This window comes from Melanerpes formicivorus, unplaced genomic scaffold (assembly GCF_026170545.1).
Source record: "Melanerpes formicivorus ecotype bairdi unplaced genomic scaffold, bMelFor1.0.p_v2 SCAF_103, whole genome shotgun sequence".
NCBI classification, from domain to species: domain Eukaryota; kingdom Metazoa; phylum Chordata; class Aves; order Piciformes; family Picidae; genus Melanerpes; species Melanerpes formicivorus.
In genome coordinates this window covers 687385-712764 of record NW_027142455.1, presented here as the reverse complement: position 1 = coordinate 712764, position 25380 = coordinate 687385, and the positions used below count along the sequence as shown (strand labels likewise).

Below are 25380 nucleotides of genomic sequence, written 5' to 3'. Positions count from 1 at the left end.
TGCGTGGCTCAAGGTTTGTGCTGCGCCGGGGGGCTCGGGTTGGCTGCAGGGTGTTGCTGCTGTGGATGTTAATTGGGCCTTGGGCTGGCACAAGTGACTCCTGCAGCTGGTGGCATTCTGGCACATGTTTTGCAGGGTCAGTCCGGGGTGGTGGTGTGAGAGCAGCAGTGGAGGGCATGGCAGTGCGCAGTGTCAGACCGCACCGCGCAGCAGGGCGCAGGATCAGGGCTTTGGATGCAGGTGCTGCTGTTAGCCCTCGAGCAGACGCTGCCTGATCACAGACCCGGGCTGCTGCCTGGGGGAGGGGGGGTTTGCTTGCAGAAGTGCAGTCACAGTGCTAATCCCGCGGCCTGGGAGCTGCCCCTTTGCTGAGAGCCCTTCCCTCTGCAGGGCAGGAACGAGAGATCATCGCCGACGACCTGCCGCACCCCTTCGGGCTCACCCAGTACAGTGACTACATCTACTGGACAGACTGGAACCTGCACAGCATAGAGAGAGCAGACAAGACCAGCGGGAAGAACAGGACCCTCATCCAGGGCCACCTGGACTTCGTGATGGACATCCTGGTGTTCCACTCCTCGCGCCAGGACGGCCTGAACGACTGCGTGCAGAACAACGGCCACTGCGGGCACCTCTGCCTGGCCATCCCCAACGGCTTCCGCTGCGGCTGCGCCGCTCACTACACCCTGGAGCCCAACAGCAGGAACTGCACCTGTGAGTCCTGCCTGCTCCGGCCTGCTCCACTGCTGCCTCTGCTGGGGACAGGGGAAGGGCCCTCGCGGCCCGCCGCGGAGGTTCCGAGTCCAGAGGTGGTGAGGAGGGAGCTCTGTGCCCCCCTCTGTGCTGTGCCCCGGGGCTGAAGGTTTGCTTTCCAGCCTTAGGAAGAGCAGGGCTCTCAGGTCTGATCTCTCTTGGTTTCCTTACCAGGTGACTGAAGCTTTCCCAGTCCCTGCCCAGTTTGCTTTCCCCCTGTGTGTGGCATTAGGAGCCTGCCACTTCACTGCCTGGCCAGTAGGAATTTGAGCTCCTTGTGGCAATTGCAGATGAGTAGAGAGCTGACTGCTGGCCTGAGCACATGAACCAGCAGAGCTGCTGGCATTCTCCCTAGCAGAAGGGATGGGGCTATGAAAGGCAGGTCCTGCTTGACTGATCTGGTGCCCTGTGCAAAGTGAGCACGTAGGGGGCAGGGGAGGAGCTGGGAGTGTTGCTTCCCTGGGCTGCAGCAGAGCTTCCACACCTCCCACACCATTCTGCTGCTCATGATCTGACAGCTGTAGTCTTTGCTGAGTAAAGAGCTCCTGCTTCAAGCTGGCCCAGAGAGTGGTGGGGGATGGAGTTAACTGCACTTGGGGGCTGGTCACCAGAGGTGTCCCCAGGGCTCAGTGCTGGGGCCAGGTCTCTTTAATGTCTGCATCACTGATCTGGATGAGGAGATCCAGGCACCCTCAGAAAGTCTGCAGAGCCCACCAAGCTGGGTGGCAGAGGTGATCTGCTGGAGGGCAGGAAGGCTCTGCAGAGGAACCTGGCCAGGCTGGATCCATGTGCTGAGGTCAGCTGTGTGAGGTTCAGCAAGGCCAAGGGCTGGGTCCTGCCTTTGGGTCACAAGAACCCCAGGCAGGCTCCAGGCCGGGGGCAGAGTGGCTGCAAACTGCCCAGCAGGAAAGGCCCTGGGGGTGCTGGGTGCCAGCAGCTGAAGCTGAGCCAGCAGTGCCCAGGGGGGCAAGAAGGGCAGCAGCAGCCTGGCCTGGAGCAGCAATGCTGTGGGCAGCAGGAGCAGGGCAGGGATGGTGCCCCTGGGCTGGGCACTGGGGAGGCCACAGCTTGAGGGCTGGGTTCAGCTCTGGGCTCCTCACTGGCAGAAGGACATTGAGGAGCTGGAGCAGGTCCAGGGAAGGGCAACAGAGCTGGGGAAGGGTCTGGAGAGCAGGGCTGGGGAGGAGCAGCTGAGGGACCCAGGGCTGTTCAAAGACAAGGAGACTCTGGACAGCTCCCTAAAGGAGATTGGGGTGAAGTGGGGGGTGGTCTCTCCTCCCAAGTAATAAAATGCTAGGAGAAGAGGAAATGGCCTCAAGGGGCACCAAGAGAGGATCAGGTTAGTTCTGAGGAACAATTTCTTCCCCAACAGGGCTGTCAAGGCCTGTCCCAGGCTCCCCATAGCAGCAGTGGAGTCCCTGTCCCTGGAGGGATTGAAATGCCATGGCGATGTGGTGCTGAGGGGTATGGCTCCATGGTGGACCTGCAGTGTGAGGTTAATGGAGTCAGTGACCTGGTTCTGTGCTGTGCCTGCTGCCCCTTGTCCCTTGGGCAGAGTGGAGGTCTGGAGCAGTGCTCTGGGTGCAGGGCTGCACACTGACTCCAGAAGTGCAGGAGGGGACATCTTTGGCTCCACAGCTAAGATCTCTGCTTAGGAATTCCCTCCATTTCCACGGGGAATGGCATTGTCTCTCGGGGGTTTGTCTGCATGTCCTGTCCCCTCTGTGGCTCCCATTTCCTCACCCATCCTCCTGTGGCCCCTTTCAGCCCCTGCCAGCTTTCTGCTGTTCAGCCAGAAGTCTGCCATCAGCAGGATGATCCCTGACGACCAGCAGAGCCCAGACCTCATCCTGCCCCTGCACGGGCTGAGGAACGTCAAGGCCCTGGACTACGACCCCCTGGACAAATTCATCTACTGGGTGGATGGACGGCAGAACATCATCAAAAGGGCCAAAGATGATGGCTCCCAGGCAAGTCCCCACAGTGTCTGTGGCTTTGGGCTGGGCTTTGGCTGTGCTTTGTGCTTGCCTTTCCCTTTCTGTCACCTGCACCGAGGAGCCCTTGCCCTGAATTGGCTCCTGCCAGAACCTCTGGGATGCTGCCATCCAAAACTGTCCAGGGGGAGGAACTGGATAGAAGAGGGAGACTCAGCAGGAGCCAGCATGGCTGAGACCCCACCTGCAGCACTGCCTCCAGTTCTGGTGCCCTCAGGACTAGAAGGACCTGGAGCTGCTGGAGAGGGTCCAGAGGGGGTCACCAAGATGATCAGAGGCTGCAGAACCTCCCCTGTGGGAATAGGCTGAGGGAGCTGGGGGTGTTCAGCCTGGAGACCTTAGAGCAGCCTTCCAGCACCTGAAGGGGCTGTTCCCAAAGGCCTGCAGGGACAGGCCCAGGGGCAATGGCTTCAGAGCAGAGCAGAGCAGATGGAGATTGGATGTGAGGAACAAGTTGTGCCCCAGGAGGCTGCTGGAACACTGCAGCAGGCTGCCCAGGGAGGTGGCTGAGGCTCCATCCCTGGAGCTGTTCCAGGGGAGGCTGGAGAGGGCTCTGGGCAGCCTGCTCCAGGGGAGGATGTCCCTGCTGGGTGCAGGGCTTGGGCTGGCTGAGCTCTGGAGCTCCCTTCCAGCCCAGCCCAGCCCATGCTGTGATCCTGTGAGGTTTCCTGCTCTCTTCCTTTTGTGGCCATGAGTCTGAGAAGTGGGAGGAGGTGTGCTGGGCTGAGCAGCAGGCTGGGCTGAGCCTGAATCGTGAAGAAGGCTTTGCTCTTGCTTTCTGGGATTGTGTAGGTGCTAATTGTTGTCCTCTAGCTTTGCTTTGGGACTTGCTAGGTGCAAATTGCAACAGGAGTTCCTTTGCTGAGTGTTTGCTTTTACCTGGGGCAGACAGCTTTGAAGATGCAGATCCCCTGCAAGTGTTAGCTCTCTGCAGATGAGGCAGAGGAATTCCATCCCTGGGAGATGTTTCCTTTGGTACCAGGAGAAAATCTCTTTCTGGGCCCACTGTCAAAGCAGAGCAGAGCTAGAGCTGTACAGCAAGGGCAGAGAGCCTGCATCTCCCTGTGCAGAGCTGAAGCCCAGCTGGGGGGCATGGGGCTGTCAGCAGTGATGGAGTCAGAGCACCCTGTCCGACCTCAAACTCTTTCGAGGCTGGGGCTCAACCCCTGGCACCACATCTCTGTGTCATAAACACCTACAGGGATGGGGCTTCAGCCAGCTCCCTGGGCAGCCTGTGCCAGGCTTTGAGAAGCCTTTCAGTGAAGTTTTTTCTACTCTGCAGTCTAACCCTGCCCTGAACACCAGACCTGCAGCACAGCAGCCTGGGAGCGATCGGTTTTGCTTCCCAGAGCAGCAGTTCGTCTCCAAATGCCATCTGAAAGACAGCAGCAGCCATAAAAGGCCCCAAGCTTTCAGAGCTGACATGCAGGCAGGATGTGTGGACTCTCAGCCCACCAGAGAAGCAAAAGAAGGAGGTGGGTTGGGTAGGAGGAAAGCCAGCAAGTGAGAAATGTGCTCTGAGATCCCCCAATGGGCACAGCTGCTGAACAGCAAGAGGTGAAGCTGAGGCTGCCTGCATTGCCTAAGCCACACTGCGGCCCAGCTGGCTCCTGCACCCTGCAGAAATGTGCCTGCCAGCCCTGCTGCCTCCTCCTGCTGTCCCCACAGCAGGGACCCCTCCACAGAGCCACCACACAGAGCCTTGGCAGGTGAGCCAAAGCTCTGCAGGAGCTGTGTGCCCAGGCAAGGTTTATCTGCAGCTTGAGGGCAGCTCCTTCTCAGGAGGCTGCAGTTCCTTTGCCTTAAGCTGAGCCTGGCATGTGAACTGTTCAGGGATTGCAGTGCCATCTGAAGACACTGAAGCAAAGCCACTTCTGTCCCTCACCACAGCTCTGTCACCAGGAGCAGTCCCCTCTGAAAGCTCCTTCGGCATTGGGAGTCCTCCCAGCAGTGTGAGTGTCCCAGGGGCAGTGGGGCTGGCAGTGGAGCCTGTGCAGCACTAAACAACTGGAAGGATGTTTCCCTTTAGAGGCTTTCTCACAGGCCCTGGTTCTCCTCACAGCAGTCTGTGGTGGGGCTCAACACGGTGAAACAGGCTGGTCAGGAGTGGCTTAGTTGGGCTGGGAGGGAGCTGGCCCCATCCTCCTGACACCACCCTTCATCAGCACTGATGAGATCCCCCTCAGGCTGCTCTTCTCCAGGCTAAACAGCCCCAAGCCCCTCAGCACTCTGCATCTTTGTAGCTGGAGAGGGCTCTGGGCAGCCTGCTCCAGGGGAGGATGTCCCTGCTGGGGGCAGGGCTTGGGCTCCCTTCCAGCCCAGCCCATTCCATGACTCTGTGAGCTGAGGGGGTGTGAGGGTGGGTGTGAGGCAGAGCTGGAGCCCTCTGCCGTGGCAGCAAACAGAATCAAGCTTCCTAAAGAGTCATTCTTAAGAGAAAGCAGGTCTGACCTACTGACACCATAACTAAAGGAGTGAAGAGGCTCTGGCAAGAGACAGAGGCTTGTTCAGCTGCCTGTGTGACAGGGCAGGGCTGGCCAGGAGCTGCCTTCTTTCTTGCAGTGCTTCCTTCAAGCCTGTTCCATGCATGACCATCCAGTAGCCTTTTCTTCCACCCACTGCCGATCAGTTCTGCTCACAGCAGGCCCCAGGACTGCTTTCTGGGGAGTGCTGGGGCCTGTCCACAGCTTCCTCCTCTACTCCACAGTTCGAGTTCCATCCCTTTCTGTTAAGCTGTGCTGTGTTTCCTCTGTCTGCTGCTCTCCTGTGCGTGGTCTGGGTGGCTGTGGGCCCTGGGTGGGTGACCCCTGCGGCCTTCTGCTGTCAGTAACCAGCGCTGTGCCTCCTGTGTTGTCCCACAGCCTTTCACCGTCATGAGCACCCCCAACCAGAGCCAGAACCCCGAGAAGCAGCCTCACGACCTCAGCATCGATGTGTACAGCCACACCCTGTACTGGACCTGCGAGGCCACCAACTCTGTGAACGTGCAGCGGCTGAGCGGGGAGGCCCTGGGCATGGTGCTGCGCGGGGAGCACGACCGGCCCCGCGCCATCGCCCTCAACGCCGAGCGGGGGTCAGTGCCCCCCGCCCCGCTCCCGGCTGCCTGGGGCGCAGGGGAAGGGCTTGGCTGGACTGGGAGGGGCGCCTCGGCCAGAGGGGCGAGCTTTGTGAGGTCACCAAAGCAGAGTGGGAGCTTGGGAAGGGGTCTCTGGAGATGGTGGGGCCCAACCCCGCTGCCAGGGCAGGCTCTGCTGGAGAAGGTTCCACAGGAGCACATCCAGGAGGGTGTGAAATGTCTCCACAGAGGGACACTCCACCACCTCTCTGGGTGGCCTGCTCCAGGGCTCCACCACACTTGGCACTAGAGAAGTTTTTCCTCTTGCTTAGATGGAGCTTCTCACGTTCCAGTTTGTGTCCCTTGCCCCTTGTCCTGTCACTAGGCACCACTGAACAAAGCCTGGTCCCATCCTCCTGACACCACCCTTGAAGTATTGATCAGCATTTATGAGACCCCCCTCAGGCTGCTCTTCTCCAGGCTAAACAGCCCCAGGGCTCTCAGCCTCTCCTCACCAGAGAGCTGTTCCAGTGCCCTCAGCACCTTTGTAGCCCTTTGCTCCAGCAGTTCCCTGTCCCTCTTGAACTGGGGAGCACAGAAATGGACACAGTGCTCCAGACATGGCCCCACCAGGGCAGAGCAGAGGTTGGGGAGAGCCTCCCTTGCCTGGCTGGCCACACTCTTCTTGATGCACCCCAGGATGCCCTTGGCCTTCTTGCCACGAGGGCACATTGCTGGTGTCCATCAGCACTCCCAGGCCCTTTCACCCTTCTCTGCTGTCCTCTCCTTTGCTGGCTGAGGACTGAGCCATTGGCACAGCCTCGTGGTTGGTGAGGAACTGCCCCGGGTGGGCAGAGCAAGGCAGAAGCATGTCCACGTGCTGTCCTGTCCACAGGGCACAGCCCCCCCAGCAGAGAGCTGTGCTGCTGCCTGCTGGGCCCTGGCTCAGAGCTGGGCCATGTGAAACAGGAGTTGGCAGGAGCACAGAGGGGGTCTCGGTGACACAAGGGTTCCTGCTAGGATAGCAGCAGATTTTACCTCCTGGGGTTCTCTCCCTTGATGGGAACCTCAAAAGCTTCTGGGACTGAGGAAAGCGAGCAGGGTGCTCCAGAGGGCTTTCCCAGCTGCCTCAGCCTGGCCTCACAGGAGATGTTGCACTGCCTGCAGCAGCTCTGTGCCTCTGGGCTGGGCTCTCTCCAGCAGTTCCCTGAGGTCCTGTTGAGCTGAGGGGCAAGCGGTTGGGGTTGGGCAGCCGACAGAGCTGGGAGCAAGTCATCCCAGTTCCTGTGTGAGCCACTGCCCCTGGCAAGGCAGAGGTGTCTCTGGCAAGGCAGAGCTGCCCCTGGCAAGGCAGGGGTGCCCCTGGGCCGTGGGTGAGGCAGCTCTGTCCCTCCCCAGGTACATGTACTTCACCAACATGCAGGAGCGGGCGCCCAGGATCGAGCGGGCGGCGCTGGACGGCACGGAGCGGGAGGTGCTGTTCACCACGGGGCTGCTGCGCCCTGTGGCCCTGGTGGTGGACAACAAGCTGGGGAAGCTCTTCTGGGTGGATGCAGACCTGAAGCGCATCGAGAGCTGTGACCTGTCAGGTATGTGGCAGCAGGCAGAGCTCTGGGGGGCAGGGCATCGCTCCCCTTTGATGCTGACCCCGGCACGTCTGTGTGTGCTGGTGCCAGCTGCGTGTGGGCAGAGGCAGCAGCTGCTGGGCTCCCACCCTTGCTGTGAGTGGGGTGAATGTGTCTGCACTGATTGCCAGGGGAGAGCATTTGGCTGCTGGAATATTCTGAGCTTCTGCAAGAGCAGCTGTCAGTAGCTGTGGGCTGGTCACAGAGCCCCTGAATCACCTCCTTGGTTTCTTCTTTCTCTGGAGTTTAGCAAATCCAGGTAGCTTGACAAACAGAGGAAGGAGAATGGCTTTCTCCTAATCCATGGAGATGAGGCAGCTCCCCTGGAATAACAGTGCTGCAGGGCAGTGCAGAGGTGCCAGCTCACTGCCCTTGTCCCAGGGCTGTGGCAGTGGCTCCTCACAGCCCGCTTTGGAAAGCTGCCGACAGTGCTGCACAAGTGGTGACCTGGGCTGACTCCTCTGGGGAGCAGCACAGCACAGAGGATCCCCCCCAGTGCTGGCATCCCCCTGGCTTGGGATTTGTTCTTTCCTTGCCATCAGTGTATCAGGAAAGGAGCCCCAGAGGAGGTGCAGAGTGACCTAAAGGCTGTGAGGCAGCAGACACTGGGCTGTGGCCCTTCTGGTGCTGGCCCCCTGCCAGAGGCTGATCCCCAGTGTTGGGTGCCTCTTCCCCTCCTGTCATGCAGTCCCATCCTTCCCTTCTGCTGTACTGAGGCAGGAGAGCAGGGCTCCCTTGTTCACAGGGACAGGTCACCTGTGAGCACCTAACAGCGACTCAAGGTCAGACAGCCACAGAGGGGACAAGCTCCTGACACGGGCTGGGAATGTGGAGCAGCTCAAGTCTTTCACCACAGCATGGGCTGGGCTGGGAGGGAGCTCCAGAGCTCAGCCAGCCCAAGCCCTGCACCCAGCAGGGACATCCTCCCCTGGAGCAGGCTGCCCAGAGCCCTCTCCAGCCTCCCCTGGAACAGCTCCAGGGATGGAGCCTCAGCCACCTCCCTGGGCAGCCTGCTGCAGGGTTCTGTCTGTGGTGTGACGTGGCAGGGGTTGGGGTGGTGTCCTTGCCTCTTGCTTGGCATGGCAAATGGTTTGCTTTGAGCACCTGCAGTGGAGCTGAGCTGCTCTCCAGCCTTGCTTGTAGGCTCCAGCATAGCTGCTGCTGGGGGGGGCAGATTTTTTGTGAACCTCTAGGCCCCAAAGCTGGCAGAAACTTGAGGGGCTGCACACAGTGCCCTGTAACAGAGCCTGGCTGCTGGTGGCTGCTGGCCAGGGGTGGCTTTCGTGTCCCATCTGCTTGCCCTTGTGTGAGTGTGAGCTGCAGGCAGCTGGTGTGAGTGTGAGCTGCAGCTGGTGTGAGTGTGAGCTGCAGCCGGTGTGAGTGTGAGCTGCAGCTGGTGTGAGTGTGAGCTGCAGCCGGTGTGAGTGTGAGCTGCAGGCAGCTGGTGTGAGTGTGAGCTGCAGGCAGCCGGTGTGAGTGTGAGCTGCAGCTGGTGTGAGTGTGAGCTGCAGGCAGCCGGTGTGAGTGTGAGCTGCAGGCAGCTGGTGTGAGTGTGAGCTGCAGCCAGCTGGTGTGAGTGTGAGCTGCAGGCAGCTGGTGTGAGTGTGAGCTGCAGGCAGCTGGTGTGAGTGTGAGCTGCAGGCAGCTGGTGTGAGTGTGAGCTGCAGCCGGTGTGAGTGTGAGCTGCAGGCAGCTGGTGTGAGTGTGAGCTGCAGGCAGCTGGTGTGAGTGTGAGCTGCAGCCGGTGTGAGTGTGAGCTGCAGCCAGCTGGTGTGAGTGTGAGCTGCAGCCGGTGTGAGTGTGAGCTGCAGCCTGCTGGTGTGAGTGTGAGCTGCAGGCAGCCGGTGTGAGTGTGAGCTGCAGCTGGTGTGAGTGTGAGCTGCAGGCAGCCGGTGTGAGTGTGAGCTGCAGGCAGCCGGTGTGAGTGTGAGCTGCAGCCGGTGTGAGTGTGAGCTGCAGGCAGCCGGTGTGAGTGTGAGCTGCAGGCAGCTGGTGTGAGTGTGAGCTGCAGCCGGTGTGAGTGTGAGCTGCAGGCAGCCGGTGTGAGTGTGAGCTGCAGCTGGTGTGAGTGTGAGCTGCAGGCAGCCGGTGTGAGTGTGAGCTGCAGCCGGTGTGAGTGTGAGCTGCAGGCAGCCGGTGTGAGTGTGAGCTGCAGCTGGTGTGAGTGTGAGCTGCAGCTGGTGTGAGTGTGAGCTGCAGGCAGCTGGTGTGAGTGTGAGCTGCAGGCAGTTGGTGTGAGTGTGAGCTGCAGCCAGCCGGTGTGAGTGTGAGCTGCAGGCAGCTGGTGTGAGTGTGAGCTGCAGCTGGTGTGAGTGTGAGCTGCAGGCAGTTGGTGTGAGTGTGAGCTGCAGTTGGTGTGAGTGTGAGCTGCAGGCAGCCGGTGTGAGTGTGAGCTGCAGCCAGCCGGTGTGAGTGTGAGCTGCAGCCAGCTGGTGTGAGTGTGAGCTGCAGGCAGCCGGCGTGAGTGTGAGCTGCAGCCAGCCGGTGTGAGTGTGAGCTGCAGGCAGCTGGTGTGAGTGTGAGCTGCAGGCAGTTGGTGTGAGTGTGAGCTGCAGGCAGCCGGTGTGAGTGTGAGCTGCAGGCAGCCGGCGTGAGTGTGAGCTGCAGCCAGCTGGTGTGAGTGTGAGCTGCAGCCAGCTGGTGTGAGTGTGAGCTCCAGCCGGTGTGAGTGTGAGCTGCAGGCAGTTGGTGTGAGTGTGAGCTGCAGGCAGCCGGTGTGAGTGTGAGCTGCAGGCAGCCGGTGTGAGTGTGAGCTGCAGGCAGTTGGTGTGAGTGTGAGCTGCAGCCAGCCGGTGTGAGTGTGAGCTGCAGCCAGCCGGTGTGAGTGTGAGCTGCAGCCAGCTGGTGTGAGTGTGAGCTGCAGGCAGCCGGCGTGAGTGTGAGCTGCAGCCAGCCGGCGTGAGTGTGAGCTGCAGCCAGCTGGTGTGAGTGTGAGCTGCAGCCAGCTGGTGTGAGTGTGAGCTGCAGGCAGTTGGTGTGAGTGTGAGCTGCAGGCAGCCGGTGTGAGTGTGAGCTGCAGCCAGCTGGTGTGAGTGTGAGCTGCAGCCAGCTGGTGTGAGTGTGAGCTGCAGGCAGTTGGTGTGAGTGTGAGCTGCAGGCAGCCGGTGTGAGTGTGAGCTGCAGCCAGCCGGTGTGAGTGTGAGCTGCAGCCAGCTGGTGTGAGTGTGAGCTGCAGCCAGCTGGTGTGAGTGTGAGCTGCAGGCAGCCGGTGTGAGTGTGAGCTGCAGGCAGTTGGTGTGAGTGTGAGCTGCAGCCGGTGTGAGTGTGAGCTGCAGGCAGTTGGTGTGAGTGTGAGCTGCAGCTGGTGTGAGTGTGAGCTGCAGCCAGCCGGCGTGAGTGTGAGCTGCAGCCAGCCGGTGTGAGTGTGAGCTGCAGGCAGCCGGCGTGAGTGTGAGCTGCAGCCAGCTGGTGTGAGTGTGAGCTGCAGGCAGTTGGTGTGAGTGTGAGCTGCAGGCAGTTGGTGTGAGTGTGAGCTGCAGGCAGCCGGTGTGAGTGTGAGCTGCAGGCAGCCGGCGTGAGTGTGAGCTGCAGGCAGCCGGCGTGAGTGTGAGCTGCAGGCAGCTGGTGTGAGTGTGAGCTGCAGCCAGCCGGTGTGAGTGTGAGCTGCAGCCAGCTGGTGTGAGTGTGAGCTGCAGGCAGCCGGTGTGAGTGTGAGCTGCAGCCAGCCGGTGTGAGTGTGAGCTGCAGCCAGCTGGTGTGAGTGTGAGCTGCAGGCAGCTGGTGTGAGTGTGAGCTGCACCCAGCCGGTGTGAGTGTGAGCTGCAGCCAGCCGGTGTGAGTGTGAGCTGCAGGCAGCCGGTGTGAGTGTGAGCTGCAGCCAGCTGGTGTGAGTGTGAGCTGCAGGTAGCCAGTGTGAGCTGCAGGCAGCCGGTGTGAGTGTGAGCTGCAGCCAGGCAGTGTGAGTGTGAGCTGCAGCCAGCTGGTGTGAGTGTGAGCTGCAGGCAGCCGGCGTGAGTGTGAGCTGCAGGCAGCTGGTGTGAGTGTGAGCTGCAGGCAGCTGGTGTGAGTGTGAGCTGCAGCCAGCCGGTGTGAGTGTGAGCTGCAGGCAGCCGGTGTGAGTGTGAGCTGCACCCAGCCCGTGTGAGTGTGAGCTGCAGCCAGGCAGTGTGAGTGTGAGCTGCAGGCAGCTGGTGTGAGTGTGAGCTGCAGGCAGCCGGTGTGAGTGTGAGCTGCAGGCAGTGTGAGTGTGAGCTGCACCCAGCCCGTGTGAGTGTGAGCTGCAGCCAGCTGGTGTGAGTGTGAGCTGCAGGCAGCTGGTGTGAGTGTGAGCTGCAGGCAGCCGGCGTGAGTGTGAGCTGCAGGCAGCTGGTGTGAGTGTGAGCTGCAGGCAGCCGGTGTGAGTGTGAGCTGCACCCAGCTGGTGTGAGTGTGAGCTGCACGCAGCCGGTGCGAGTGTGAGCTGCAGGCAGTTGGTGTGAGTGTGAGCTGCAGCCAGCCGGTGTGAGTGTGAGCTGCAGGCAGCTGGTGTGAGTGTGAGCTGCAGGCAGCCGGTGTGAGTGTGAGCTGCAGGCAGCCGGTGTGAGTGTGAGCTGCAGCCAGCTGGTGTGAGTGTGAGCTGCAGGCAGCCGGTGTGAGTGTGAGCTGCAGGCAGCCGGCGTGAGTGTGAGCTGCAGGCAGCTGGTGTGAGTGTGAGCTGCAGGCAGCCGGTGTGAGTGTGAGCTGCACCCAGCTGGTGTGAGTGTGAGCTGCACGCAGCCGGTGCGAGTGTGAGCTGCAGGCAGTTGGTGTGAGTGTGAGCTGCAGCCAGCCGGTGTGAGTGTGAGCTGCAGCCGGTGTGAGTGTGAGCTGCAGGCAGCTGGTGTGAGTGTGAGCTGCAGGCAGCTGGTGTGAGTGTGAGCTGCAGCCAGGCAGTGTGAGTGTGAGCTGCAGGCAGCTGGTGTGAGTGTGAGGTGCAGCCAGCCGGTGTGAGTGTGAGCTGCAGGCAGCCAGCGTGAGTGTGAGCTGCAGGCAGCTGGTGTGAGTGTGAGCTGCACGCAGCCGGTGTGAGTGTGAGCTGCAGCCAGCTGGTGTGAGTGTGAGCTGCAGCCGGTGTGAGTGTGAGCTGCAGCCAGCCGGTGTGAGTGTGAGCTGCAGGTAGCCGGTGTGAGTGTGAGCTGCAGCCGGTGTGAGTGTGAGCTGCAGGCAGCCGGCGTGAGTGTGAGCTGCAGGCAGCCGGTGTGAGTGTGAGCTGCAGCCTGCTGGTGTGAGTGTGAGCTGCAGGCAGCCGGTGTGAGTGTGAGCTGCAGGCAGCCGGCGTGAGCTGCTCTCCCGTGCTGCCCCAGGTGCTAACCGCGTGACCCTGGAGGACTCCAACATCCTGCAGCCCATGGGGCTGACGGTGCTGGGCAACCACCTGTACTGGATTGACCGTCAGCAGCAGATGATTGAGAGGGTGGAGAAGGTCAATGGCTACAAGAGGACCAGGATCCAGGGCCGCATCGCTCACCTGACTGGCATTCATGCTGTGGAGGAGCTCGACATGGAGGAGTTCTGTGAGTCCCTTCCCTGGCTGAGGGCTCTCACCCTTGCTCACTGTCTCTGCAAGGCCTCACCCAGCTCGGTACTGCAATAGTGCTGCTCAGGAGGCCTTTAGTAAGCCACAGAGTCCTTTCAAAGGGGCTGCTTGCTGTTGTAGAAGAGGAGGAGAAATAAGGTCCTCATTGCTGTCCAGAGTGTGTGATCTCAGGGTGCTCAGTCACTCTGTACAGGCTCACCTGGTGCTGAGCTCACTGGGCTCTCAGTAACACCAGTCATAGGACCTGGGAAAGCCTTGAACAGGAAGGAAGAGCCTTGTGCTGCCTTGTCTCCTCTGCTTTGGCTCAGATGATGTCACAGCCTTCCGTGAGGGGGCGCAGGCAGGAAGCTCCTGTCAGAGGTGGAGCTCCCTGCTGGAAGGGGTCACACAGGCAGGACCTTCCCTGTCTGGAGTTAGGGAGCCAGAAGTGTTTTGACTGGACAAGGCCTTGAAGCCCAAGTCCAACCATCAACCTAAGACCAGCATGGCTACTCAACCATGTCTGCAGGTTTCTTGAACACCTTCAGGGATGGTGACTCCACCACCTCCCACCAAGCTCCTGCAGTCCTAAAGCAGTCACTTGTCCAGGTGACAGCCTCCCCCTTGCCCTGCTCCACAGCGCTGTGAAACAGAACACCACAGCACAACCCGGCTGTGGGAAGCAGGGAGGCTGCTGAGTGACCTGTGGAAGGACTGCTGCCTGTTGTCTGGGCTGAGGGCACGTTTGTGTGGGGTGCTTTGCATTCCAGAAGGAAGGCTCCCACCTGGCAGCACCTCTGTGCCATGCAGCAGAGCTTCTGGCAGCTGGCAGTGTTTCCAGCCCAGCCTGTGCAGGGCTGTGGCTGAAGCTGGAGCAGATGCTGAGTCAGGTCCTCACCCAGGTGGCCTTTCTCCTTCCACAGTGTCTCTCTTCCTCTGTGCCATTTCTCCTCGGTTAATGATGCAGAAAGAAGTTTTCTCAGCACTGCTACAAAAGAGATTTTAACAGCCCAGGGGCACTGCTGTCCAGACAAGTGACCCTGCTCTGGCAGAGGGCTGGACTGGAGGATCTCCAGAGGTCCCTTCTACCCCCAAGGTTCTGTGGGTCTGTGGAGTACACCTGGCTGTATTTTCCTGGTAGCAGCCCCTTCCTCAGGAGTGTCTCCAGCACTGTGTTGGGTTAATCATGGCATCATGAAGGGAAGGGACCTCCAGAGCTCACCCAGCCCAACCCCCCTGCTCCAGCAGGGCACCCAGGGCAGGGCACACAGAACACATCCAGGTGGGGCTGGAATCTCCACACCAGGAGACTCCACCACCTCTCTGGGCAGCCTGCTCCAGGCTCCAGCAGCCTCACACCAAAGAAGTTCATCCTCATGCTGAGGTGGAACCTCCTGGGCTCCAGTTTGCCTCTTGCCCTGTCCCTGGGCACCACTGAGCAGAGCCTGGCCCCTTCCTGCCCCCCACCCTGCAGATCTTTATTACAGCCATGAATGAGATCTCCCTTCAGCCTTCTCCTCTGCAGGCTCTCAGCCCCAGGGCTCTCAGCCTTCCCTCCTGTCGAGGGTTTGGAGGGGAAGGTTAGGCCTTCTCCCTGCCCTGTAAAGTGAAGGGAAGAAAACTGAAAGGAAAAAACCCCACAGCCAGATTAGCAAAGGGATTGTGTGCTGTGTTTACAAAGCAGTTCAGGGGATGCAGGTTCATAGACAGGATTTACAATATTTACAATGTATACACAGAAACACACAACACAGTAACACAGAATGAGATTCCCTTCCCCCTGTACCCCCTTCTCTCCCCTTTTTCCCCAAAGAGGGTTAGAAAGAGAGAAAAAGGAATAATTTGTCAATTAAAAGCAGAAGTATGGTTAGAGCAAATGTCTTAGCAGAGGCCTTGTCTTTTTCCAAGGTCAGCCTGGCCGACAGCCCAGGAGCTGCGAGCTGCAGAAGGAGAAAGTGCCAGACTGACCTGAGACAAGTCCCACTGGGAATCAAACCCTAAGGCAGAGCTTCTGCTTCTCCACCAATGAAACTCGTTTAGACCTGCCTTGTTTATGAAACATTCTGCCATGGTGTCCCTTTGTTAAAGGCACCGCCTCCGGTGCTCACACCTCCTCACACAGCTGCTGCAGGCCGGTTGTGGGCAGGTCCTCAGCCTTCTCCCCTCCACCAAGTGAAGGAAAGAAATGACCACAGCTAACCACAGCCAGAGGAGCAAAAAGGGATGCTGCATTTACAAGCAGTATTAAGGAGTGCAGGATAGATAGATATATATACACACACTGTACAGTATTTACAATACATACACAGAAATATACAACACAGTAACACAGGAATGAGATTCCCCTCCCCCAGTTAGGAGGAGGGCTCCCCCCCTGTACCCCCTTCTCTCCCCTTTTTCCCCAGAGAGGGTTAGAAAGAGAGGAAAGGAGCAGTTGTTAATTAAAAGCAGTTATAAATTAGAGCAAACTGTTAGTAGGTTTTGCAGGCCTCAGGCTTGTCAGTCCAAGGCCAGTCTGGCAGAGAGCCTAGAAGCCACAAGCTGCAAAAGGAGGAGGGAAAAGTGCAAGACTGCCTGAAGTCTCTGCTGGACTCAGAGCTTAAAGTTGCTTTCTAGCAACCCACCAATGAAATCCCTTTAGACCTGTCCTTTGTTTATGAAACACTCGGCCATGGTGTCCCTGTCTTAAAGGCGTAGCCTCAAACAGTCACAAGGCCCTGCAGCATCCCCATTGCCTCCCCTCCAGCAGGTCCCTGTCCCTCCTGAACTGGGGAGCCCAGAACTGGGTACAGAATCCCAGGTGTGGTCTCACCAGGGCAGAGCAGAGGGGTGGGAGACCCTCCCTAGTCCTGCTGGCCAGGCTCCTGTGTGCAGCCCAGGCTGCCATGCAAGGACATGATGCTGTCCATGGGTGGGTGAATTTGTTCCAGGTGAGAGCAGGCATCAGAGCAGCCTGGGCAGGTGGGCACAGCTCTGTCACAGTCCTTGTGGTGGCTGTGGAAGTTCTTGGCCCTCCTGAGGAGCCCCTGTTTCCAGCAGCACAGATCACAGGGGCTGGAACCCCACAGATCACTTCAGCAGGTGCTCAGCAGGCAGCACACTCTTCTCTTCTGACTGTTGGCCTGGGGTCTTCAGACAGAGACCTTGCAGCTCTGTGCTTCTTACCCACCCCATGTTCATGTAGGGCTTTCAGGGACCCTGCACTTCTGGCCAACAAATTGGGGAACACAACTCTGGAGCTTCCTGTCTGATGCAAATGGATGTGTGCTGCCATGCAGCTTTGGAAGTAGCAGGGAAGTGGAGTGGCTGGACCCTGAGAGCTCTTCAGGATGAAAGGAGGATTCCTGAGGGGTTGGGGGCTGCCATTCTGCAGTGACAGATGTTGATTCTGGATGCCCCTCTGCCCTGGAAACGCAGGTGTGCTGTCCAGGAGCACTCCAAGTGCCACCTTCTCACATCTGCCTCCTCATTCCCTTCACATGAGCTCCCACACTCACTGTAGGAGTCCTGTAAGGTCTCCATGTCATGGGGGCTGGGAGAGGTAGGAAGCAGCAAACCAGCTCTGGAGCACTAAACTGAGGCCTCCTGCTTCAGGAGCCCTACTGCTCTGCAGGACATCTTGGCTGCTCAGCCAGCTTGTGAGTGGCTTTGTGACTGCCCCAGCCAGAGGCAGTTGTCTTTTCTGCTGTGCCAGTAACTCCTCTCTGTTCCTCCAGCTGTGCACCCCTGCTCCCGTGACAATGGTGGCTGCTCACACATCTGCATTGCCAAAGGGGATGGGACCCCAAGGTGCTCCTGCCCTGAGCACCTGGTGCTCCTGCAGAATCTCCTGACCTGTGGAGGTGAGTTCTGTTCAGCAGCACTGTGAGCACTGCCCAGGGCCTCATCCAGCCTGGCCCTGAACCCCTCCAGGCAGGAGGCAGCCACAGCCTCCCTGGGCAGCCTGTGCCAGAGTCTCCCCAGCCTCACTCTCAACCATTTCTTTCTCCTCTCCACTCTCAGTCTCCTCTCTCCCAGCTCAAAGCCATTGTTCCTCAGCCTGGCACTCCCAGCCCTTGTCCAGAGTCCCTCCCCAGCTCTCCTGGAGCCCTTCAGGCACTGCAAGGCTGCTCTGAGGTCTCCCTGCAGCCTTCTCTTCTCCAGGCTGCACAGCCCCAGCTCTCCCAGCCTGGCCCCACAGGGGAGGTTCTGCAGCCTCTGCTCACCTTGGTGGCCTCCTCTGGAGCCTCTCCAGCAGCTCCAGGTCCTGCTTGTGCTGGGGGCCCCAGAGCTGGAGGCAGTGCTGCAGGTGGGGGCTGAGCAGAGCAGAGGGGCAGAATCCCCTCCCTGTGCTGCTGGTGACAGCTCCCCTGGTGCAGCTGGGGCCCTGGCTGCCTGCTGGGCACAGCCTGGCCTCGGGCACGGCAGAGCTGCTCTCGACAGCCCAGGGGAGCCTCAGTTTGCAGCAAGGGTTTGACCCTCAGGGGCGAAATGCAGAGGTGAAAGCGAGCCTGAGGTGGCTGTGTTTGCTCCTCCTGCAGAGCCTCCCACCTGCTCCCCAGACCAGTTCACCTGTGCCACGGGAGAGATCGACTGCATCCCCATGGCGTGGCGCTGCGACGGCTTCCCCGAGTGCGACGACCAGAGCGACGAGCAGGGCTGCCCGCTGTGCTCGGCGGCGCAGTTCCAGTGCGGCAGGGGGCAGTGCATCGAGGCTCACCTGCGCTGCAACGGAGACATCGACTGCCAGGACAAGTCCGACGAGGCCGACTGCCACGGTGAGCGCCGCTCCTGCCCTGCTGGGGCCGGCCCTTCGCTTCGCGGGGGGGAGCAGCCCTAAGCCAGCAGGCTCACGGCGTCGCAGAGGTGTTCCCTGAGTGCAACCGGCAGACTGGACTCAGCTAAGCCCCTCCTGGTCCTGCCTTGCTCTCCCCCTTCCTTGCTCACATGAAGCTCCTCTGCAGCTACAGAAGTTGCTGACCATGTAGCAATGGATTTGGGGTAGGCTGGGGAGGGTACCACACCTGGGCCAGTGCATTGCTCTTCACTGGAGCAGCTGGCTGGGCACCTCCTCTGCTCCCATCACCTTCCCAGAGCAGAAGGTCAAGGCAGACCTTAGCAGCATGGAGCAGGACACCAAGGGTGGCTCCAGGAGGATGGAGACTGCCTTGGGACAGAGTCCCCTGGGGCAGCCAAGGGCTGCTGGGGACAAGTCCCTGCTGGGCACATTCCCCTTGGGCTGCAGAGGAAATGTTCCCCATGAGCACAGCTGGGCACTGGAATCATCTCCCCAGGGCAGCAGTGGATGCCCTGCACTGGGCAGTGTGGAGGCTCAGCCTGGCAGGGGGCTGGGCCAGCTCCTTGCAGCTGCTCCACCACCCAGAGAGGTTGGGGATGGGCCCTGGGGTCCCTTCTGAGCTGGCCCTGTGTGAGGCTGTGATTCTGTGATCTTTAATCCTTGTTCAGGATGAACACAGGAAAGAAGCCAGCAGGGCTTACCACTGCTTTCTTCCTGCAGAATCAGTCTGCACTCACACTGTTCCCTGGTGTCCACCTCACCTTGCACTGGTCACTGAAGGTGCCAGAGGGAGAAGGACTTCATCCTGTGGCTCTGCCAAGGCTCAGGGCTGGGCTGGCCAGCAGCTGAGTGCCAGAGGCTCTCTAGGAACCCCTCTGCTTCCCAAAGGGAGGTAGGGAGAGAGCCTGGTGGGCTAGGAAAAGACTGACCCAGCTGGGGTGGGAATGAGAACAACCCAATGAAATAGAGACAGAGAGACACAAACCAGCCTGGGCCCCAAGCCCTGGTGGCAGTGAGGGCACCGTTGGCACCACTGCTGCTGGGGGCAGGCACTGGGCAAGTCCCAGACTGGACTCAGCAGCAGGTGGGAGCTGGATGCAGGAACTGGATTGAGGAACACAGGGACCAGGCTGGAAGGCAGAAGGGACAGAGTCCTGCTGGGACACTGCCCAGGGAAGAAGAGGCCCTGGGGATCCCTCAGCTTGCTCCTGAAGGTGTCCTCCATGGGCTGCAATCCCTTGGCAGGAACTGTCCCCAGCAGCTTCTGCCTGCTAGGAGCAGCCCCTGGCTGTGCCAAGCTGCCCTGAGCTGCAGAAAGTCTCAGTGAGCAGGGAGTGAGCTGGGCAGGGCCAGCACTGGGCAGGGCCAGCACTGGGCAGGGCTGCTGCTGGGCTGGCTGACAGCAGGAGGCTGAGGTGGCTGGTGTGGGAGGTCCCCCCCAGCAAGCTGATGCTGGCAGTCCTGGGGGGGGTCTAAGGAGCTTTTGCTACTTCAGCTGCTCTGTGTGCTTAGGACCTGAGTCCCAGAGAGAAGCAGGGGCAGGAGCATGGGGACGTGGGAAAACTGATGGGAAAACTGGCAGCTGCCATGGCTGGTGTCCAGGCAGAGCTGGAGCAGCCAGCTGTGAGCCCACACCAAGCTCCTTCCTGCCCTGCAAAGTGTCAGGAGCCCATCCAGGGCAGCAGTCATGGGCTACAGGGAATGGGGCAAGGCCCTAGGTGGTGTGATGGGAGCTCCAGATGCTTCCAGAACCTTCTGTCACCACGTGAGTGCTTTGCACATGCTGTAGGACACTCTGGAGCTACATCAAACTTCCTGGGGGCAGAGCAGGCCAAATCAGGAGCTGATGGGTTTGGAGACTCCAGATCAGGTTTTCCTGCAGTGATAATTTAGCTCTCTGAAGATGAGAGCTGCTCTGCCAACTGAGGCACAGCAAGCATGGCTCTTCAGGAGGCCCTCTTCACAGAGCCACCAGAGCAGGAATGCAAAACAGGAGCATGGGGCTGCTCTGGAAGAAAAGAGCCTTTCCTCACTTTGCAGAGCCCTGCAGGACTGCTGAGGCCTGGCCCTTGTAAGTGACCATTTGCTGTGCTTGGAGCTGACAGATTCAGAGTTCATGGTCAGGGCCTTGCTGAAGCAGAGATGAGAAGTGTGGTGGTGGTGTGGCAAGCTGATGTCACACAGGGCTGCAGCAGTCAGCGTGGTTCACCTGCCAGGACATCAGCAAGAGTCTGCTAGTTCTTGTGAGAGATCCTTGCTGCTCTGAGCCCAGCTTTGCTCCAGCAGGGCTCTGCTGGCAAAGGACCAGGGTTTCATTGTAGCCCTGCTGAGTAGGATGGGGAGCAGCAAGAAGGAAGAGTCAGAGAAGTGTGCACACAGCAGCAAAGCAGCTGTGCTGGGGCCTACCTAAGCAGGTGTAAGGGGCCAGAGGGGGCGATGGAAGGCCAGGCTGGATGAGGCCTGGAGCTGGTGGGAGCTGTCCCATGGCAGGGGCCTGGAGCTGGATGATCTTCAAGGTCCCTTCCAACCCAGGCTGCTCTATGAATCTCTGATCTGCTGCCTCCCTGCCCAGGACACAGAACGCTCTGTGGCTTCGGGTGTCAGGTGCTGTGGGTTTCTGAGGGTGCAGCTCAGCCACCTGTGTCTGTCTCTCTGCAGCCATCTGCCTGCCCAGCCAGTTCCGCTGCGCCAGCGGGCAGTGCGTCCTCCTGAAGCAGCAGTGCGACTCCTTCCCCGACTGCATCGACGGCTCCGACGAGCTGCTCTGTGGTGAGCTGTCCCCTGCTGCCCCCTGACACAGCCCTGCACAGCCAGCTGCTTTCACTGCATCACACAGCTGGCTGGGTTGCAAAAGGCCCCAGGCTCACCCAGTCCAACATCAACCCAGCCCCACCCTGGCCACCAGACCCTGCCCCCAGGAGCCATGGCCACAGGAACCCCTCCAGCCATGGGGACTCCACCACCTCCCTGGGCAGCCTCTGCCAGGCCCTGACCACTCTGACACCAAAGACATTTTGCCTCCTCTCCAGCCCAAGCCTCCCCTGGCACAATTCCAGGCCAGTTCCTCTCCTTCTGTCCCCTGGGACTGGGGAGCAGAGCCCAGCCCCCAGCTCCCTGCAGCCTCCTCTCAGGGAGCTGCAGAGAGCAATGAGGTCTCCCTCAGCCTCCTCTGCTCCAGGCTGAACACCCCCAGCTCCCTCAGCTGCTCCTCATAAGAGTTTGTCTCAAGTGGTGCTGTTAGAGGTGAATTGCTAGGAGAGGAATGTTCCTTGCCGCCACTGCCTGGTGTGGCTGGAGGGCAGGGGAGGCCCAGAGCCTGGAATCAGAAGCTGTGGAGCTGGAGGTGCTGAGTTTGCAGCAGGTCCTTGCAGAGCCCTGTGTGAAGGGCTGAGATCTGCCACAGATGCAGGACCTCCCCACACACTGCCCCCTCTTAACCACCTCCTTTGTTTTCCTGCTCTCCTTCCAGAGAAGACCAAGCCAGCCTCAGATGTGTCCCAGCCCCACAGCAGTGCCATTGGTCCTGTGATTGGCATCATCCTCTCGCTGTTTGTCATGGGGGGGATGTACTTCGTGTGCCAGCGCGTGGTGTGCCAGCGCTACGCCGGCCCCAACAGCCCCTTCCCGCACGACTATGTCAGCGGCACCCCACATGTCCCCCTCAACTTTATTGCTCCAGGGAGCTCCCAGCATGGCACTTTCACTGGTAAGGATGGGAAGGGGCTTGCAGCTCCTCGGTGCCAGAGCAGTGGCTCCCTGGCAGCGTGGCTGAGAGTGCTGGGGGGCAGCCTGCAGTGGTACTGCTGTGCTCAAGGGGGTTGGTGTAAATCTGCCTTTTGGATCAGACAAGCAAGACCTGAGGCATTCCAGGAGGCATCTCCTCAGCTGCTAGGCTGTACCTGCAGAGGTGTCTCTCATTTGGATAGAGATTCAGCAGTGAAAACATCCCCTCTGAACAGCAGCTCGTGGTGGGGGTGACAGAGCTGGGGATGCACAGGGCCTGCAGAGCACCCAGCAGAGCAGGGACCCTCTGCAGCACTGCAGTGCCTCTGCCAGGCAACCCTTAGCCTCCTGCTGAGAGCTCCCTCCAGTTCTTCCTTCTGGCTTGTGCTCAGATGTCCCTGTGTCTGTGCTGTCCATCAAGGGTCTCCACAGGTTTTTGTCGCCTGTTCAGGATGGTTAAAGTCATAGAATCAGAGAGTGGTAGAGGTTGGAAGGGACCTCCAGGGCAGGGCACACAGAACACATCCAGGTGGGTTTGAAAAGTCTCCACAGAAGGAGACTCCACAACCTCTCTGGGCAGCCTGCCCCAGGGCTCAGCAGCCTCACACCTCATGCTGAGGTGGAACCTCCTGGATTCCAGTTTGTGTCCATTGCCTCTTGTCCTGTCAGAGGACAGCTCTGAGCAGAGGGGGTCATACCTCTGTAGGTGTCTTCTGCACGTGTCAGATGGCTGACTTCCAACAGAGCTGTCAGGAATGGTGACCACAACTGGAATGGAATGGAATGGAATGGAATGGAATGGAATGGAATGGAATGGAATGGAATGGAGTGGAATGGAGTGGAATGGAATGGAATGGAGTGGAATGGAATGGAATGGAATGGGATGGAATGGAATGGAATGGAATGGGCCAGGCCAGACCAGGTTGGAAGAGACCTTCGAGATCATCTAGTCCAACCTATCACCCAACACCATCTGATCAATTAAACCATGGCACCAAGGGCCTCAGCCAGGCTCTTCCTAAACACCTTCAGGGATGGGGACTCCACCACCTCCCTGGGCAGCACATCCCAATGGCAAATCTCTCTCTCTGTATAGAACTTCTCTGACCTCCAGCCTAAACCTGCCCTGGCACAGCTTGAGACTGTGTCCTCTTGTTCTGGTGCTGGTCACTGTGCCTCTAATAAACATTTCCTGCATCTGAAAGGTTCCTGCAAGCTTCTGAAGCTAAACTCTTCCACCAGCACCACAGCCTGCCAGGGAGAAGCTGCAGAGGTGGCGTCTGAGTTGGGTGAATGGTGGAGGGGAACAGGCTGGAGAAGGTTTTCCTGTCACTGCAGCTTCCTTCCTTCTGCCTCTGATGATTTGCAGTTTAAGCAATGCTTTATATTCAAAATGTTTCTTTCAGTGCCAGTAGTTAATGTTGGCTGCTGTCCATGTGGAAACACAGAATTCTTTGGCTTGGAAAAGGCCTCTGAGCTCATCCAGTCCAACACCAGCCCAGCCCCACCATGGCCACCAAACCCTGGCCCCAGGAGCCATGGCCACAGGAACCCCTCCAGCCATGGGGACTCCACCACCTCCCTGGGCAGCCTCTGCCAGGCCCTGACCACTCTGACACCAAAGACATTTTGCCTCCTCTCCAACCCAAGCCTCCCCTGGCACAATTCCAGGCCAGTTCCTCTCCTTCCATCCCCTGGGACTGGGGAGCAGAGCCCAGCCCCCAGCTCCCTGCAGCCTCCTCTCAGGGAGCTGCAGAGAGCAATGAGCTCTCCCTCAGCCTCCTCTGCTCCAGGCTGAACACCCCCAGCTCCCTCAGCTGCTCCTCCTGTACTTGCAGGTGAATTTCTTTGCATGGAGATGAGGACTGTGGAGGTCTGTGGCTTGTTTTGCTTGGCACTGTGTAATGCTTTGCTGTTGCAAACACCTGAGCTGCCCTGAGTGTGATTGGTTACCAGCTGGAGTGAAAGGCTTGGGTTGGGTGTTCTGGAGACTCCATGCTCAGCAGAGTGTGAGCAGGCTGTGAGGAGCTGAGTGCTGCAGAGAGCTGTTCACAGAGCAGGGTGTGCCCTGCTGTGCTGCAGTGTGACAGAGCACACAGGGCAGCAGCTGTGCCAGCCTGGGCAGTTGCTCTCTGGGTTGCATGGGTAGAGCTGATTGTGCTTCTCCTAACCTTGGTCCCTTCTCTGTCTCACTGCAGGCATCTCCTGTGGGAAGTCCATGATCAGCTCCATGAGTCTCATGGGAGGAAGCAGTGGTGCCCCCTTGTATGACAGAAACCATGTTACTGGAGCCTCCTCGAGTAGCTCCTCCAGCACTAAAGCCACTTTCTACCCTCAGGTACGTCTTGACAGCACACCTGGGAAGGACAGGAAGATACAAATGCCTGCTACCAATCAGGATGCTCACAGCAGTGTGTCCTTGGGTGTCACACAGGCCTGCTGAGCTTCCTGCAGGGGCTTTGCTGTGGGCCCTCACTTTTACACAATGCTGTGTGGTACCTGAAGTGTTCTGATGAGCTGGGCTGTTCCTGGGCTGCTTCTGCCTTGACCCCCTTGGAGGTGCCACCTCCTTTGTCCCTGGTAAGCTCTGGTGGCAGTGGCCCCTGTGGAGCAGAGACAAGACAGGACAGGACTGGAGTGCAAGCACAAAGTCTGTCTGGCTGCCTAAAGCAGGTGTCCACTGCTGGCCCAGGAAGCCAGAGTGTGCAGGGGGAGGGCAGGGTTCCCTTGGCCTGGCCTTGCTCAGCTGTAACTTAGCTCAGCTTCTGGCTTTCAGCTGGTGCAAGTGACAGAGTTGTGGCCTCTGGGTAGGAGTTCCATGAATTCAGAGATGAGTGTTAGGAATGGGAACTGTCCAGAGAGCTGCAGGGGCTGCTGCTGGCCAGCACCTTGTCACCCAACAGGGCTTGTCCCTCCTGAGCAGTGCTGTTGTAGGGAGCAGACAGATGCTCTCTGCCCCTCCCCAGAGGAGGCAGAAAAAGGCTGGACACAGGACTGGAGGGATGGGAATGGAAATGGGAGCACTGCTCACAACTAGGGCAGGAACAAAGCACACAGCAGTCCATGTGCAGCTTCAGCCCAGCTCCAGCCTGGGCTTCTTCAAAACCTCACTAGGCCATCACCCTCCAAACCCTTCCCCCAACCAGGCCAAACCCCCAGGCCTCAGATGCCCTCCCCTCCATTGCCCCCTGCTTCCCTGGAGCTGAGCACAGCCTTCACCACTGCCCCACAGCACATCCTGGGCTCCAGGCTGGGGCAGGAGGGCTCCAGGGAAGGAGCATTCAGTGGACACAGAACTGGCTTGAGGGCTGCAGCCAAAGGGTGGCTGGCAATGGGCCATGGCCAAGTGGAGGCCAGGGACAAGTGGAGTCCCTCAGGGATCAGTGCTGGGACCAGGCTTGTTGAACATCTTTGTTGGTGCCCTGGGCAGTGGCACTGAGGCTCCCTCAGCACCAAGCTGTGTGGTGCTGCCAACAGCTGGAGGGAAGGATCCATCCAGAGGGACCTGGGCAGGCTGCAGGGCTGGGCCCAGGACAACCTCAGGAGCTTCAACAAGGCCAAGGGCAAGGTCCTGCAGCTGGGGCAGGGCAATCCCAGGCACTGCTATAGGCTGGGCAGGGACTGGCTGCAGAGCAGCCCTGGAGAAAAGGCCTTGGGGGTGCTGGGGGAGGAGAAGCTCAGCAGGAGCCAGCAGGGAGCACTTGCAGCCCAGAGAGCCAAGCAGAGCCTGGGCTGCAGCAGCAGAAGTGTGGCCAGCAGGGCCAGGGAGGGGATTCTGCCCCTCTGCTCCACTCTGCTGAGCCCACAGCTGCAGCTCTGGGGCCAGCTCTGGAGTGAGCTCTGCTGTTCTCTCAGGCTGGCAGTCAGGCTGCTGCCTGTGGAGCTGATTTCTCAGCAGCATTTCAGCAGTGTACCAGAGAGGTCCAGGGGCCTGGGCAGTCCCAGAGGGGTGCACAGGAGGTTGTCATTGTGTTGTTCCA

General features: G+C 59.5%; 1 protein-coding gene across 1 annotated transcript in view; it reads left to right on the top strand.

The window, feature by feature from the left end:
* The window catches only part of LRP5 (LDL receptor related protein 5), a 141572-nt gene that overhangs the window by 112746 nt on the left and 3446 nt on the right, over positions 1-25380 (top strand). The window contains exons 12-21 of the mRNA XM_068166684.1: positions 391-714; positions 2521-2723; positions 5609-5820; positions 7201-7391; positions 12689-12898; positions 16617-16742; positions 17421-17657; positions 20336-20446; positions 21147-21383; positions 23599-23738. Coding sequence (XP_068022785.1) covers positions 391-714; positions 2521-2723; positions 5609-5820; positions 7201-7391; positions 12689-12898; positions 16617-16742; positions 17421-17657; positions 20336-20446; positions 21147-21383; positions 23599-23738 — 1991 coding nt within the window. The remainder of the gene's footprint in view (positions 1-390; positions 715-2520; positions 2724-5608; positions 5821-7200; positions 7392-12688; positions 12899-16616; positions 16743-17420; positions 17658-20335; positions 20447-21146; positions 21384-23598; positions 23739-25380) is intronic.